At 43.2% G+C, this 18446-nt stretch overlaps 1 protein-coding gene across 1 annotated transcript in view; it reads right to left on the bottom strand.

The window, feature by feature from the left end:
- Positions 1-18446, bottom strand: part of LOC140476589 (cysteine-rich protein 2-like) — a 56808-nt gene that overhangs the window by 16468 nt on the left and 21894 nt on the right. The window contains exons 2-3 of the mRNA XM_072569409.1: positions 14398-14492; positions 917-974 (exon numbers count right to left, since the gene is read on the bottom strand). Coding sequence (XP_072425510.1) covers positions 917-974; positions 14398-14492 — 153 coding nt within the window. The remainder of the gene's footprint in view (positions 1-916; positions 975-14397; positions 14493-18446) is intronic.

Genomic DNA, 18446 nt, shown 5'->3' on the forward strand with positions numbered 1-18446 from the left:
ACACTCTATTTGGCTTTCCTATTACCCATTGAACTTGGATACTAGCTTTCTGTGGTTCATGCATGGGGACCCCATATCCCTCTGTTCTGTAGCTTTTTCCATTGAAATAATATTCAGCTCCTCTGTTTTTCCTTTCAAGGTGCAAACTCACATTTTCCTACATTATATTCGAACTGCCCCCTCACTAAACCTATCTATCTTTCTGCAGACTATAACTTGACACATTCCCTTAACTCATCCAAATCATTAATGTGTTGTAAATAATTGTGGCGCAGCACTGTTCCCTGTGGCACTTCACTAGTTACATTAGTTCCATCCTGAAAATGCCCCCTTTTATCCCAACTCTCTTTTATTCTAGGAGTTAACCAATCCTCTATCCATGCCAATAAATTACCTCCAAAACCATGAACTTTTGAAGGCCAATGTGTGTTGCCTTGTGAAATACCTTCTGATAATCTAAATATATTACATCCACTGCTTTCTCCCTCATCTATCCTGTTTTTTTACCTCCTTAAACAAATTCTAATAAATTTACCAGGCATGCTTTTCCCATCATGAAACCATGCTGACGGCTTGAATGTATTATGCATTTCTAAATCCTCTGCTCTGACATTCTTTCTAATAGACTCTAACATTTTCCCAATATCAGTTAAAGCGAACTGGCCTATAGTTACCTTTTCTACCCCCTTCACTTGTTAAATAAAGATATTACTTTGATAGCCTTCTGTTCTTTTGGGATTTTTCAGAATCTCAAGAATCTTGGAAGAGACATCCACCATCTCTGTCGCTATGTCTTTGAATATCCCGATGCATTCCATCAGGTTCAAGACACTTCTCTTAGTGTTATGCAGTGTTTAGTGCTTTTTGTCTCTTGGTAAGCTCTACTTGGCTTTCAGGAAATTGCATTCACTCTTACCTTTAGGGCCAAACAGTGTGGCGTAGCAAGGTTTATGGCAGTATGGTTTATCGTCATGCTGTGGAATAGGAAGACAGGCTCAGTTAGTACAAACTAAATAAGACTTGTTCGCAATGTAGAAGACTCCAAAACAAAGAGAGAACCTTGATGTAAATGTGGGAAGTTTCAGGAATTAAGCATTTATCCTAACAACCCACAGCCAACCAACAGTGCATTGACACCATTCACTGTTGAAGTATTGCATTGATCACATCACCTGTTACACATCCCAGTGACAGTGCGACTCCATCCCATCAGAAATTCCTTCACAGTGAACAGCAACTTCAAAAGTTTGCAAGTAGTCTCAAGTTTGTAAACACTTCACCATAATTTTTTTTCTTCCCCTCTCCTTTTTCCAACTATTTCTTGAATCTTAAACACTTAATGGTAAGGTCGTGGTTATTTGTGTTTTTTTTAAATCAAAAAATTCTTTTTATTGCACCTTAGGTCCTAGGGAGTGTGGCTGAACAAAATGACCTCTGGATTCAGGTTCATAGTCCCTCGAAGATACAACTACGGGTAGAAGGCATTTGATACACTTGCCTTTATTGGGCAGCGTATTGAGTATAGGATTTGGGAGGTCATGTTGCAACTGTACAGGACTTTTGGAATACCACATACAATTCTGGTCTCCCTGAGACAGGAAAGATCTTGTTAAACTTGAAAGGGGTCAGAAAACATTTACAGGATGTTGCCAGGGTTGGAGCATTTTGAGCTTATTGGGAGAGGCTGATTAGGCTGGGGCTTATTTCCCTGGAGCATTGGAGGATGAGGGGTGACCTTATAAAGGTTTATCGAGTCATGTCGGGCATGGATAAGGTAAATAGCCAAGATCCTTCCTCTAGGGCAGGGCAGTCCAAATATAGAGGGTTTAGGTTTGAAATGAGAGGGAAAAAGATTTAAAAAGGACCTGCGGGGCAAATTTTGCATGCAGAGTGTGATGCATGTATCGAATAAGCTGCTAGAGGTGGAGGTGGAGACTGGTACAATTACAACATTTAAGACGCAGCTGGACAGCTATATGAATAGGAAAGATTTAGAGGAATTTGGCCAAATACTGGCAAATGGGACTAGAATAATTTAGGATATCTGGTTGACATAGACGAGTTGGACTGATGGATCTGTTTCTGAGCTGTACATCTCCATGACTCTCGTTCCTTTTTCAAGGTTACTATCGGTTGCCAGCAATTTGCGTTCCAGATCACAAGTGGATGCACACAAAAGAAAGTTATTTGTGTTTTTTTAAATCAAAAAATTCTTCTCATTGCTCCTTAGGTTGGTTTGCCAATTATCTTAAAATTGTGCCCTCAGGTTATCAAATCTCCTGCCAGTGGACACGACTGCCTCTTGTTTGGTCTGTTTCAAGGGGCCTCCAATGTTTATGGGCTCCATCAAATCTGACATGATCATTCGTCACTCCAAGGAAAACATTTCTGGCTCCAGTCTAACTGCCACCCCCTCATGCTCACACTGACTTATACTATTTCATTGGCTGCAAAAACGCTTTGAGGCATCTGAAGGCCGAGGAAAGTGCAGTGCAAAGGCAAATCTTTTCTATTCCACCTCTCATTCTTGATGCCATTCTAGCAAAAACATTGCTGAAAAGGAAATGTGGAGTCAAAGCTTTTCATCAGGACCTAAATGCAAGAAAACCAAATCCAAAAATGAAAGAATCAACGATGTGTCATTGGACTTCGATTGGCAAGGAGACGACTAACAGTCAAGGTAATGGATTGAATTCAAACCAGGCAAGTGCACTCTATTTGGTCAGGATACTATCATGGTGCTCTAGCTGAGATTGGCTATCCCCAAAGCGCTCTCTTCTCATGCTGTATATATTCGGCTCAGTAGCTAGCACTACTATCTCTCAGCACCAGGGACCTGGGTTCGATTCCAGCCTCAGGCGACTGTCTGTGTGGAGTTTTCACATTCTCCCCCCCATCTGCATGGGTTTCCTCCGGGTGCCCCGGTTTCCTCCCACAATTCAAAGACGTGCACGTTTGATGAATTGGTCATGCAAAATTGCCCATAGTGTTCAGGGATGTGAAAGTTAGGCGCATTTGACAGAGGTAAATATAGAGTAATAGGGTAGGAGAATGGGTCTGGATGGGTTACTCATCAAGAGGGTTGCTGTGGACTTCTTGGGCCAAATGGCCTGGTTCCACACTGTCGGGATACTATGATTCTATGATATTGAGAAATCCTTTCTAAATGTGGCTTTCTTGTTTTTGGATCCTGATGAGGGCATGATAAAAAGTTTCAACTTCATGTCACCTTTTAGAAATTTTTATATTCTGGTAAACCTCTCAACATCTTTCCTAAAGTGTAGGTACCTTGAACAATCCCTCTGTGACCTAAACAGTGATTTATGAAGGATTAACCAACCTCCTTCCTTTTGTACTTTTCTGCTTCCATGAATAGAGCCAAAAGAGTCCCGGATGGTTTCTAACAGGATGCAGCAGACCCATCTGCTTCTCTACAAACTGTAATCTTGAAACAACAGTTGGTGGGATTAAAGTATAAACTACATTCCACCATGTGCTGTGTTTATATGTGGCGCAACTCACTTAAAACAGACAGAGTAAGTGCCTGTGAAATTGCCCAAGGATTATCATACAACTGTGTTGAACATCGATTTATCACCAAATTAGTGGCATGGACATTTGTAAAACATTTAGCCCCTTTAATCATCTTATTGGCTGTAGCTGCCAATACTATCCTTCTCACCCAATGGATTACTTGTGGCTTTTTTTGTTTTAATTCATTCATAGGATGTGTGCACCATTGGCTAGACTGGCAATTTTTTGCCCGTCACTAACTGTTAGGAGCTGCATGGTTATCAAACTCTTAATTCCAACTCTGAAAAAAGTTGAATTCAAATCAGACAGGAGAGGATTTGAACCAAGATCCCCAGAATACACCTGCGCCCAAAGATTAATACCACTAGGCCATCACCTCTCCAGATTCTATTGCTGCGCTGGAAAGTTTAAGAATGCCATATCATAAAGTCATACAGCATGGAAACAGACCCTTCGGTCCAACCAGTCCATAACAACAATAATGCCAAAATAAACTAGTCCTACCTGCTTGCTCCTGGCCCATATCCCTCCAAACCTTTCCTTTTCATTAACTTATCCAAATGTCTTTTCGAGATTGTAACTGTACCTGTGTCCACCGCTTCCTCTGGAAGTTCATTCCACCTATAAACCACTCTGTCTTAAGAAGGTGCCGCTCAAGTATTTTTTTTTAGAAGTCTTTCTCCTCTCACCTTAAAAATGTGTGCCCTGGTCTTGATATCCCCCACCCTCGGAAAAAGACATCTGCCATTCACATTATCTATGCCCCTCATGATTTTATAAACTTCTGTAAGGTCACCTCTCAACCTCCTAAGCTCCAGTGAAAAACGTTCCAGCCTATTCCAGTCTCTTCCTATAACTCAAACCATCCAAATAAATCTCTTCTGAACCCTCTCCATTTTAATTGTATTGCTCCTCTAACAGGGTGACCAGAATTGGACACAGTACTCCAGAAGAAGTTTCACCAATGTCCTGTACAAACTCAACAAAACATCCCAACTCCTATGCTGAAGGGAAGTGCATGAAATGCAAACTTCAAAGAATTATGTACCTGAACTCTGAGGTCTCCCTGTTCTACTTTTAATTGTATAAGTACAGTGGCACGGTGGATAGTACTGCTGCCTCACAGCGCCACAGACCCGGGTTCAATTCCCGCCTCAGGCGACTGACTGTGTGGAGTTTGCACATTCTCCCAGTGTCTGTGTGGGTTTCCTCCAGGTGCTCCGGTTTCCTCCCACAGTCCAAAAATGTGCAGGTTAGGTGAATTGGCCATGCTAAATTGCCCATAGTGTTAGGGGCAGGGGTGAATATAGGGGCATAGGGTCTGGGTGGGTTGCACTTCGGCGGGTCGGTGTGGACTTGTTGGGCCGAAGGGCCTGTTTCCACACTGTAAGTAATCTAATCTAAAAAAAAGTCTTCTCCTTTTGTTTTACCAAAATGCAATACCTTGCATTTATCCAAATTCAACTCATTTTGTTTTAGTGTTTGTACAAAACCTTGGGTAGAGCTCAGATCCCTCATGGAGGGGTTTGGTCCCTTCACCTGGCACATGATGGTCCTTTACTTGGAGAGAGCTCTAATTGTATTGGAAGTAGTTCAGAGGTTTGATTCAGAAGATGAGGGTTTGTCTTATGAAGAGAGAAATTCAGCAGCTTATGACTATACTGTCTGGAGTTTCGAAGAATGAGACGAGGTATGCAAAATGCCGAAGGGGATTGACAAAGATATGGAGAGATTTCTTCAAGAGTCAATCCAGAACAAGAGGTCATCATTTTAGCATAACATTTGGCAGATTTAAAACCGAGATGATGAGAAACTACTTCTCTCGAAGAGTTTTGAATCTGTGGAATTCAGTTCTCTAGAGTGTGGTGGATGCTGGTACAATAAATAAATTTGAGGAGGAGATAGACAGACGTTTAATTAGCAATGGGTTTAAGGGTTACGGGGAGCAGGCAGGAAAAATGGAGTTGAGGCCAAGATGAGATCAGCCATGACTGCGTTAAATGGCAGAACGGGCTCAATGAGCTGAATGGCCTATTCCTGCCCCTGATTCTTATCTTCTTGCGATATCGAAAATAAAGATGTGTAGAAGAGGATCACATGACTAATTGCTATTTTAAAGCATTCTCAAGAAACTTCACACCATCCAGGGCAATGCAACCCATTTGATTGGCACCCCATCCACAAACATCCACTTCCTCCACCACCGATGTTCAGTAGCAGCAATGTGTATAAACTACAAGGCGCACTGCAGTAACTCACCAAGTTCATGGGGATAAAGCAGGAAAGTGGAGTTAAGGATTATCAGATCAAGCATGATCTCATCAAAAGGCACATCAAACTGGATAGGCTGAATGGCCTAATTCTGCTCCTATGTCTAATGGTTTTATTCTTTCCCTGCTGCTCACCCTGTTAAACAGATTTGTCCCTGTCAGAAATGCTGCAAGGCAGGCCCGGAAAATGCCAAAACTAATATAATGGTTAAAATTGAAAACAGATGCCTTCCGTTACTGAGTACTTCAAATAGCTTGCTCTCCAAGCAGCTTCTGTTCCTGAGATCCTGGGGATTCACTCCATTTATCATTGGTGCGGTGAGATAGCTGGGTAACATGACAAGCAAGGAGCTGCCAGTGGACTGGCGAAGTTCAGCTGAGAGAAGGAGGTGACAGCTCTCGATGCAATCAATCACTCAGTGTGGCCGTCAGACCATGTTCGGAAACACAGATCCGAAGCTCCCATGTGTTGACAGGACAATCAGCTGCTGAACTACTGAGGGGAGCTCCAATACAAATAGGGTCATTGGAGGGGGCTACTTTAACTCATAATGACGTAGAACAACCACTCAGACAGTGTGAGGGCCCTTTACCAGGCAGGACTGACAAGGGAGAGTAAAAAGAAAGTGAATAGTCAGAGAGAAAGCTTAGAATGAGGCTTTTGAAAATAACCAAGTGGCTTCCTAATGAAACATATCGGCAACACTGTCACAAATGCACAGAGCATCTAGGTACAGGAGCGAAGGATGCAGATTAGTTGATGATTGTTGGACTGAATGGCAGAGCAAGCTCAAAAGAGACAGGGGCTATTCCACTTGACAGGTGAAAGCGAGGGCTACAGATGCTCGAGATCAGTGGCGCTGGAGAGTTGATGTTTTGGGCATAAGCCCTACATCAGGAATATGTGTTGAAGGGCTTATGCCCGAAACATTACCTCTCCTGCTCCTTGGATGCTGCCTGACCAGCTGTCATTTTCCGGCACCACACTTTTCGACCCTAATCCACTTGACATCTTACAGACTGCTCTTTTGGTTCATCTGCTAGGTACCATCACTTACAGTCCCCTCAAACCTCCTGCCACTACCCGTTCATCGTATCCTCCTGTACCATCCGCGCCCCCTGTTTACCCATTAGCTTTTTCACTATCTGTCTCATTGAGTCCTTCTTTTTACTGGAATACATTTTTGCTGAGCATTGTGAAACATCTGTTTAAAATCCTAACATTGCTCATCCACTGACTTTCTCCTTCATCTACTTTCCCAGCCCAGTTTAAACAACTCTTTCTTAGTCCTACTGTAATTGTCCTTATTTAATTTGAGGATACTGGTTTGAGACCCACTTGACTCTCCCTTGAACTAAATTTGAAATTCTGCCATGTTGTGATCACTATCGCCTAGAAGATCCTTAATTAAGAGATCACTTGTTAATCCTACCTCATCATACACATTACTAGATGTGAAATAATCTTTTCCTGGGTAGGTTACTGCAATGTACTGCTCTAAGAAACAATCCCTGATGCACTCAACAAATTGTCTTTCCTGTTACCCTTACCCATCTGATTGGTCCAGTCAATATGCAGATTCAAATCACCCATGACAATTGCAGTACCTCCATTATTTCCCAATTTATACTTTATTCTGCAATGATGACTTCACTCATGACTTCTTTCCCCTGCTATTCCTTATTTCCACCCAAACTGTTTCCACATCACGATCGATATCACCTAGATCAATACTCATCACTGCACTGATACCATCTTTTATTATCAAATCTACCCCACTTCCGCTTTGTTTATTCTTCTGGAATGTTGAACAGCTTGGAGTATTGAGCTCCCTGTCTTGGTCATCCTGCAGCCATGTCTCTGTAATAGCTATCAAATTATTTTAATTTATTTCTATTTGAGCTGTGAACTCATCTACCTTGTTAAGAATGGTGTGTACATTCAGATAAAAAAATCCTTAAACTTGGACTTTTGTACTATTATTACTCTCCCTGGTTCTAATTTTTATTAGACTTTACTATTTTCTACCAGTTCCTGTCACACTGATTATTGCTCACCTCTTCACTATCCTATACCTCTGTTCTCTCATTTCTGTCTGATTTTTTTTTAAACCCTTGCCCCCACTAATTAGGTTCATTAAAGCCTTGTCTACAAAGCCAGTTCCATACAGCATGGAAACAGACCCTTCGGCCCAACTCGCCCATACCAACCAGGTTACCTAAACTGAACTAATGGCATGTGCCTGCACTGGCCCTCTAAACTTTAATTGCACCCACCTCTACCACTTCCTCTGGAGCTCGTTCCACATGTGCACCACCCTCTGTGTGGAAAAAGTTGCACCTCAGGTCCTTTTTAAATCTTTCTCCTCTCAACTTAAGTCCTCCAGTTATGGACTTCCCCAACGTTAGAGGAAAGACCATACCTATTCATCCTATCTATGCCCCTCATGATTTTATAAGCCATCCCAATGGAACAGCAGTTTCTTTCCCCAGTATTGGTGCTAGTGGCCCTTGAATCAGAGGCCACTTTCCCCAAACCAATCTTTTAAGCCATGCATTTACCTCTAATCTTATTTGCTCTATGCCAATTTTCAGAGATTACTTCCATGGCTCCGCTTTTTAATTTATCCCAGAGCTGCTTGTAATTCCACAACGGAACCTCTTTTCCAGTTCTACCTCTGTCTCTGGTACTTCCAATGGACCAAGATAAGTCCACCTTCCTCTCTCACTGCAGTCCAGGAGAGAGATGGCCTGAACTTGGTCAAAATGGCCTTCAGAACTCTCTTCCTTCACTGCTGTTAAGGCAATAGATTTCCTTCCCTTGCTAAAGGAGTGGATTTTTATGACAATGAGTCATCATTACTAACACAAGCTTTCAATTCTTGAACTTCTCAGTTGAATTTAAAATCTCGCTGAATTAGTCATTCAGTAAAACAGCCTCCCTTTATCCATTCAGAAGACGATAGTTGTTTCTATCTCAAAGCACACCTACCGTGTTAAATTCTCTCTCTCAGGCCATGACTCAGCTCTTTAATTTCTCCAGCTCCCTTTAAACAATTCAATGTTTCAGGGGTTTTGCTTGTGGCAAGGTTGGTGTCACCTTGCATATGTTTCAAAGTTTTATTGAAGCAGTTTGTTTACTGGGAAGGAGAAAGAGGCCTGTAATTGGGTGGAGGCCCACTGGAAGCAGCTCTTCCAGAAGATTCTGCCAGAGACTCCTAATTGGTCTAGACGTGGCGCCCGTTGCAGTGAATATATGAGCCCTACGCTTATTGCAGTAACTTGAACACATGCCCTCATGCTCTTTCATTAAAAATAAAAAGGACAAGAGGAGGCTATACAGCCCATGTAGCCTAATCTAGCATTCAATATGTCATAAAGTCATACAACAGGGAAACAGACATAGAACATAGAACATAGAACAATACAGCACAGAACAGGCCCTTCGGCCCACGATGTTGTGCCGAACTTCTATCCTAGATTAAGCACCCATCCATGTACCTATCCAAATGCCGCTTAAAGGTCGCCAATGAATCTGACTCTACCACTCCCTCGGGCAGCGCATTCCATGCCCCCACCACTCTCTGGGTAAAGAACCCACCCCTGACATCTCCCCTATACCTTCCACCCTTCACCTTAAATTTATGTCCCCTTGTAACACTCTGTTGTACCCGGGGAAAAAGTTTCTGACTGTCTACTCTATCTATTCCTCTGATCATCTTATAAACCTTCAGCCCAACTGTCTATGGTGATCAAGCTTCCCAACCTAGACTAGTCCCACTTGCCTGCATTTGGCCCATATCCCTGTAAACCTTTTCTATCCATATGCCTATTCAAATGTCTTTTAAATTTTGCGACTTGCACCTACCATGTCCCCTGGCAGTTCATTCCACATATGAACCACCCTCTGCATGAAAAGGTTGTCCCTCAAGTGGCTCTTTAATCTTTCTCCTCTCACCGTAAACCTCTGCTCCTCTAGTTTTGAACTCACCTACCCTAGGTCTGTTTTCGTGCGATATGATTTATGGAATGAAAGAAGGGCTGAATGCCCCTTTTTAAATGAAAAGATTAACCTTATCTGTGTCCTTCATAATTTTATAAACCTCTAAAAGGTCACCGCTCAACTTCCTACAATCCAGTGAAAAAAGTCCCAACCTATTCAGCCTCTTCCTGTAACTCAAACCCATTAGTTCCAGCAACAACCTGGTAAATCTTTTCTGAATCCTCTACAATTTTAGTAATATCCTTCCTGTAGCAAGGTGCAATCATGGATGATCTAGCTTGACTACTTTCCTGCACCATCCCACATCCTTAAAGGGGAGGGACTGGCACAGTGGATGAGTTAATCCAGATCCCTAGGCTCATGCTTTTGTGACACAGGTTCTAATCCTCACCACTGCAGTGATAATTCAATTTTCAAAACCTCGGCCTTTCACAAAGTAGCAACTGTATAACGACTGTCGTTATAAGCCCATCAGGTTCAGTAACATCTTTCAGGGAAGGAAATCTGCCATCCTTACTTGGTCTGGCCTACATGTCACTCCAAACCCTCTGCAGTGTAGCTGACTCTCAATGACAATGAGGGATGGGCAATAAATGCTGGGCGCAGTCAGTAATGCCTATATCCCGTGAACAAATAAAAGAACTCTTGTGTTTCTGCAAGTCTACCACTTTCTATCTTGAATATTCTCAATGGTACTTTCAACTAGTATCCTCAGCTCTCTGCAGTAGAGAATTACAAAGATAGAACATAAACCTGCCAAATACGAGCAATTTCACTGTAAGACAATATTTGCTGGACTGTAACCATGGAACATTCTGAATTATTCAGAATAGTTTTGACAATACATTTAAGAATGAATTGTTACAGATGACTGGGAAAAGGACAGAGGTGAATTGAGTCTTCCCTCCGCCCCTCCACCCAACCCAACCCCACACAATGAACAGTTATGATCCCTTATTCCCCCGACTAAAGCAGACATGGTCATTATTTTCAAAAAAAAAGGAATGGAGTAAATACTGGGAGAGAAGGAACATTTTAGCAATTCTGGAAAGAGTAAGTCCCCTGGGTCGGATGGGATTTATCCTAGGATTCTCTGGGAAGCCAGGGAGGAGATTGTAGATCCTTTGGCTTTGATCTTAATATCGTCATTGTCTATAGGAATAGTGCCAGAAGATTGGAGGATAGCAAATGTTCTCTCCTTGTAGAGACAACCCTGGTAATTATAGAGCAGTGAGCCTTACTTCCGTTGTGGGTAAAGTATTGGAAAAAGTTATAAGAGATAGCATTTATAATCATATAGAAAGAAATAAGTTGATTAGGGATAATCAACATGGTTTTGTGAAGGGTAGGTCATGCCTCAAACCTTATTGAGTTCTTTGAGAGGGTGACCAAATATCGTCATTGAGGGCAAATGTTTGATATGGTGTATATGGACTTCAGTAAGGTGATTGATAAGGCTATTGCACAAAATACAGAGGCATGGAATTGAGTGTGATTTAGTGGTTTGTATGAAAAATTGGCTAGCTGAAAGAAGACAGAGGGCTGTGGTTGATGGGAAACGTTCATACCGGAGATCAGTCACTAGTGGTGTACCGCAAATATATGTTTTGGGGCCACTGCTGTTTGTCATTTTTATACATGACTTGAATGAGGGCGTAGAAGGATGAGTTAGTAAATTTGCATATGACACTAAGGTCAGTGAGTTGTGGATAGTGACGAAGGATGTTGCTGGTTAAAGAGGGACATAGATAAGCTGACAGCTGGGCTGAGAGGTGGCAAATGGAGTTTAATGCGGAAAAGCGTGAGGTGATTCACTTTGGAAGGAGCAACAGGGATAGAGTACTGGGCTACTAGTAAGATCCTTGGTAGTGTAGATGAACAAAGAGATTCTTGTGTCCATGTGCATAGATCCCTGAAAGTTGCCACCCAAGTTGATTGGGTTGTTAAGGCGGCAAATGGTGCGTTAGCTTTTATTGGCAGAGGGATTGAATTTTGGAGCCTTGAGGTCATGCTGTAGCTGTACAAAACTCTGGTACAACTGCACTTGGAGTACTGCGTATAGTTCTGGTCACTGCATTATAGCAAGGATGTGAAGGCTTTGGAAAGAGTTCAGAGGAGATTTACTAGGATGTTGCCTGGTGGAGGGAAGGTCTTATGAAGAAAGGCTGAGGGACTTGAGGCTGTTTTCGTTAGAGAGAAGAAAGTTGAGAGGTAATTTAACTGAGACATAAGGTAACCAGAGGATTAGATAGGGTGGACAGTGAGAGCTTTTTTCCTCGAATGGTGATGGTGAGCTTAAGGGCACAAAGCTTTCAAGTGAAGAGTGAAAGATGTAGGACAGATGTCAGAGGTAGTTTCTTTATTTAGATTAGATTAGATTAGATTAGATTAGATTCCCTACAGCGTGGAAACAGGCCCTTCGGCCCAACAAGCCCACACCGACCCTCCAAAGAGCAACCCACCCAGACCCATTCCCCTACATTTACCCCTTCACCTACTACTACGGGCAATTTAGCATAGCCAATTCACCTAACCTGCACATTTTTGGACTGTGGGAGGAAACCGGAGCACCCGGAGGAAACCCCCGCAGACACTGGGAGAATGTGCAAACTCCACCCTGAGGTGGGAATTGAGGCACTGTGCCACCGTGCTGCCCATTTAGAGAGTAGTAGGGGTGTGGCATGCCCTGCCAGCAACAATACTAGACCTGACAACTTTAAGGGCATTTTAATTGTCATTGGATAAACAAATGGATGAAAATGGAATAGTATAGGTTAGATGGACTTCAGATTGGTTTCACAGGTCAGCGCAACATCGAGGGCCGAAAGAACTGTACAGCACTTTCGTGTGCTATGTTCTATGTTTGCAGGTGGATAGAGAAAGAGCAGGTGAGAGAGGTGAGTTGGATAGCTGGCTTCAACATGATGTTCCAAATGCTACCTCTGTACTGAAATGTTGTGTGATCATTTGTGTGTATTTTTAACCATAAACTGACAGCAATCTATTATCCCATTGGGCAGCTGTTTTGCAGCTTGCAACACGGTGCAATAATATCCTTGCTCTCTTATGTACATACATACACTCACTTGCACAGACATATAAACAGACACGCACACATACATACACAAAAACACTAGCGCAGACGCATGCACCAACACACATACACACCCACCCACCAGCTCCCTTACTCTGATCTTACAACTAGCTAAATCAAGGTCAAGGAAACAGCAGGGTCCAAACTACACTTTCACCGCTTTGCAAAGAGCCAAAGGTGTGTGGAGCTGGTGTGGTCGGTGCACGTAGAGCCTTTCCCACTCAACAGTCCAGCCGCAAGAGCGTGGCAGGTGCTGCAAACATCTGACCAAGCAGTCTCACATCTGGAACAGTTCAGCCACCAATAAGCTGTGTGTGCCTGTGCATATGTCTGTGTCTGTATGTTTGCGTGGACATCTGTCTGTGCACACATATTTGAGTGTATATTTGTGTGCGTCTTTGTGTGCATGTATTTTTGTGTGTGTGTGCACGCGTGTGTTTGTGCGAGTGAGAGTGTACGCGTGCGTGTCACTGTATGCATGTGAACTTCAGAGCCTATCTGCCTCAGGGAAGTGTAAGCAGAGACCGGAGAGATAAGGAGAGCTGAACAATGTTCCATCCTGATGGTTAACCCTACTCCAGTTATCAGGATATCAAAGGCCATATTCCATTTTCATCCGTATGTTTATCCAATGACCATTTAAATGCCCTAAAAATACCTGGTGCCCCATGTACAGTATACACGATATTTGCTGCGCCATGTAGAGTAGATTAGATTCCATACAGTGTGGAAACAGGCCCTTCGGCCCAACCAGTCCACACCGACCCTCCAAAGAGTAACCCACTCAGACCCATTTCCCTCTGACTAATGCACCTAACACTACGGGCAATTTAGCATGGCCAATTCACCTGACCTGCACATCTTTGGACTGTGGGAGGAAACTAGAACACCTGGAGGAAACCCACACAGACATGGGGAGAATGTGTAAACTCCACACAGACAGTCGCCCGAGGCTGAAATCGAACCTGGGACCCTGGTACTGTGGGGCAACAGTGCTAAACACTGACCCACCATGCCGCCCCAGTTAGACGCAGTTACCTGCTGCCCCTTGTAGAGTAGATGCAGCTACCCGATGCCCCGAGTATACGTGGTATCTTTTGCCATGTGCAGAGTTTATGCGGCTGAAAATGTGTTGCTGGAAAAGCGCAGCAGGTCAGGCAGCATCCAAGGAGCAGGAGAATTGACGTTTTGGGCATGAGCCTTTCTTCAGGAAGTCCAGATTTCCTGAAGAAGGGCTCATGCCCAAAACGTCGATTCTCCTGCTCCTTGGATGTTGCCTGACCTGCTGCGCTTTTCCAGCAACACATTTTCAGCTCTGATCTCCAGCATCTGCAGTCCTCACTTTCTCCTAGAGTTTATGCGACACCTGGTATACCATGTTGGGATCACAGTCTATGTTTAGTGATAACTGGTTGGTGAGGTGATGCCTGTCATGGTCATTGTGCTGCCGATGGCATATGGAGACAGGACTCTCTGTGGTGTGATGTGGTACTCACCGAGGCATGACTCCCGGGCGACAGAATCTTGTTGCAGCGTTCACATTTCAGACAGAACTTGTGCCAATCCCTTCCCAGAGAGGTCACTTTCTCGGCTGAAACAAGAGCAGTCAGTAAATCGGTCATAGCCTTCGCTCAATTATTCATTCACCAGAACACACATGTTGGGAACACCATTCTCACTCTCTGCTTGGCTCAGGAGCTGGATAGAAAGTGCAGGGAGCCTCCCAGAGTAAAAGTGATCTGACCGCATGATGCGCTGTCTGAATAAACCTTTCCCCACCACCCACTCAGTTTTTCTCTCCTCTTTATGCCCTTTTACATCTGACAAAGGAATAGGGGGTGGTCTCATATTCCCCAGACATTCCAAGAAGAAAAAGACCTGCATTTACACAGCACCTTTAGCAACCTTGAGATGTCCCAAATGTTTCTGCGGCCAATGGAATACTTTCAAAGTATATCGTAGTTCTCGAAGGCAGGTAATGCTGCCAATAAGTACACAACAAGCTCCCAATGAATAACAAGGTGACAATGATCAGATTGTGGGGTTGAGTGATGACTGCTGGCTGGGAGATTTAGCAAGTGTTCTGCCAAAGATTGTAAGAAACTGCAGAGAGTTGTGAACAAAGCCCAGTCCATCAGCCCAATCCAAGCCAACCACCTATCCATTGACTCCATGTATACTTCTTGCTGTCTTGGAAAGGCAGCCAACATTAGCAAAGACCTCTCCCACCCCAGTTATAATCTCATCTGTGGGATAGAAGATACAAAAGTTTATACACACGTAGCAACAGATTCAAGAACAGTTTCTTCCCTGCTGCTAATAGACTTCTGAATGGACTCTGAAATTTTAAATTTAATGTTGGTTTCACTCTTTGTGCATCTTCTCTGCAACCATAACATTGTATTCCTTGCTCTGTTCTATTACCCTAATGCACTTTGTATGGTATGATCTGCCTGTACTGCACACAAACAAAAAACTTTTCACTGTATTTCGGTACATGTGATAATATTAAATCAAATCAAGCCAAATGTTGACAGCAAAGCCTCTTGCTCCCTCTTCTTGCAATGGGATCTTCTCCTTCCACCTCAGGGTCTCGGTTCCATGCCTCAGATGAGGCAGTAGCAGTAGCAGTTGCCAGTAGCAGTAGTGGACTCTCCCTCTTTATGGGTATTTAAGCGGGCATTGGATAGGTATATGGAGGATAGTGGGTTAGTGTAGGTTAGGTGGGCTTTGATCGGCGCAACATCGAGGGCCGAAGGGCCTGTACTGCGCTGTATTGTTCTATGTTCTATGTTCTATGAAGGATGTCTCCAACAGTGCAGCACTCCTTCCCGACATATGGACAATGTGGGACTTGAACCCATAAGCTACCTACCAGAAGCAAGAGAGGTGCTAGCAACTGTGCAAAACAGACTCAAAGGAAGGCAGGAATAGATTTGCTTTTGGAATCCCTTTTCTCCCCATGGGGCAATGCCACATGACCCAGACTGTAAATATTAGAAATTCAAAGCATCTGGAATCAAAGGGAGGTTGGGACAAAAACTTCAGATCTCACTCTCTCTCTCTCACTCCAATCAATGCCAATGGCTACACTGCATACCGTCCAGTCTTAATTTATCATCACTGAATTCAAAAACCTGTTTTAATCTATTAGCATTAAACCATTTTCTGTGTTATTTGTGTTGCATTATTATTGGATTGTTTGATTTTCCAGCATGAAGAACTCTGACTCCTTAGGAGTACAATATAAAAATAAATTCTGTTCTCCAAATACCCAAGCAGAATATAATTGATACTGTCACAATTGTATGTGAACTGTTGGTTATTGTTACAGTAGAAAATATTTCCTCTTGGGAGTCAATCTTCGGCATGACAGACTCCAATTCAATTTCCCTCAGGCTTGTAATCTGACCTTGGCACTGGGTTGAAGATTAATCATTTCATTGTTTAACTTTGATCTTTAGGAACACAACGTTAAAAGGAATCAGATATAGAGCTTTGGGCTAAAGGGATCAAAGGATACGGGAGACAAAGTGGGAACGGGGACTACTTTGAACGCAAGGGAGAGCAAGCTCGAGTGGCCAAATGGCCTACTCCTGCTCCTATCTTCTATGATGATGCAGAGGTTCTTCAAATATGCTGGCCTACACGTTACTGTGGATCCTCTGAAGTATTGAGGAAAGCAAGCCCCTGAGGTTCATAGGCAATTAGGGACATTTTGACCTTGCCTGTTATTCTTTCACAGGATGTGGGAATCAAAGAAAAACAAAGTATATTTTGCCTTTAAAGGACAGACATCGAAGATCTGATGTACTATTTCAAACAACAGCCAGTAACAACGTACTATTTTAAGCAGCACAGAAGCCAAACTCTCTGGTTATTTGCTGGTTCTCTCACTTTGGCTGGATAACATTCCTTGTTTATGTGGACCAGGAATAACATCAAATTCCAGTCTGGATCATCTCGCTGGTGACCAGATGCATCAACAGTTTAAAGGATGATTATGAAGGGCTCAGAGGGCCCAAGCATGAAGGTCATAGATATAAACAGCACAGAAAAGGCCCTTCGACCCATCGAGTCTGCACTGATATAACTACCACTAGAGGCACATTAATCCCAACTTCCTGCATTTGTCCCATATCCTTGAATGTTACGATATCTGAACTATCATTTTAAAGTTTGAAAGGTTTTCAGCCTCCACTGCGTTCCTAGGCAGTGCATTCCAGATTGCTACCACCCACTGAGTGGGAATCTTTTCCCCCAAATCCCCTCTGAATCTCCTGCCCCTTACCCTAAAAGTATGCCCCCTTGTGATTGGTGCCTGAACCATGGGGAACAGCTGCTCTCTATTCACCCTGTCTATACCCCTCAATGTTATACATCTCAATCATGTTACCCCTCAGTCTTCCTTGCTTTAAAGAAAACAATCCAAGCCTATCTAGTCTCTCCTTCTAGCTCATGACTTCCCCTGACAAAGGAGTACTGCTCCAAAAGCTTGTGATTTTGAATAAACTTGTTGGACTATAACATGGTATTGTGTAACTCCTGACTTTAAGAGATTAGAATTAGAATATGTTACCATCACATTAGCTCAAGGATTAATCAGAAATGCCCCCCATTAAACCATCCCTTGAAATGTTCCAAAGATAAATGATTGTATAAACTAAGTATCTCCCGCCAGCGTGCAGAAACTCACATAGCTCCCTCTCAGAGGAAGCAGCTTTCAGTCCCCAGCTCCTGCTTAATTGATCCCAGCGGAATTTGCAATCCCACCATATCCTGCAGGATTTGCTTACGACAGAGGCTGCCTGCTTCCTGAAGGCACTTGCATTGTGCCCAGAAACTGACGAGACATCAAACTAAAGTCCTGTATGATTGCTGTCTTAGGGACATGTACACAATGCCACAACACTATCGTGAAGAGTAGGTGAATTATTATCTGTGTCCTGACTCATATTTATCCCTCAAACCAATGTCACAAAAACAGATCATCTGGTCATGATCACATTTGAGACAATCAGCACTATCGTTGTGTAATCACCATCAGTGACCAGCTTTCAATTCCGAATTACTCCTGGAATTTTGAACCTCTCTCTCCTCAGACCATTCAGCTGGATTGCGTGATACTAACCCAGTTACATCACCACTACTCTCCATTGCAGGCCTGACCAGCAGTAAAACACTCTGGACTATCCCAAAGTTGTGAAAAGTCCCATATAGGTCTCTTCTACTGCCTTCTCTAGAGCACTGCTCTGGTAAATGCCTCATCCTGAACTGGTTTCTTTTTCCTCTTGACATTTTCCTTTACCTTTGATGGCTCACCTACATTAAAATCCATAGATTCCCCACGGTGTGGAAACAGGCCATTTGGCCCAACAGGTCCACAGTGACCCTCCAGACAGTAATCCACCCAGACCCATGCCCTATTACTCTACATTTCCTCTAACTAACGCACCTAACCTACACATCCCCGAACACAATGAGCAATTTAGCATGACCAATTCACCTAACCTGCACATCTTTGGACTGTGGGAGGAAACAGGAG

The sequence above is a fragment of the Chiloscyllium punctatum genome, chromosome 4 (assembly GCF_047496795.1).
Source record: "Chiloscyllium punctatum isolate Juve2018m chromosome 4, sChiPun1.3, whole genome shotgun sequence".
Classification (NCBI taxonomy): Eukaryota; Metazoa; Chordata; class Chondrichthyes; order Orectolobiformes; family Hemiscylliidae; genus Chiloscyllium; species Chiloscyllium punctatum.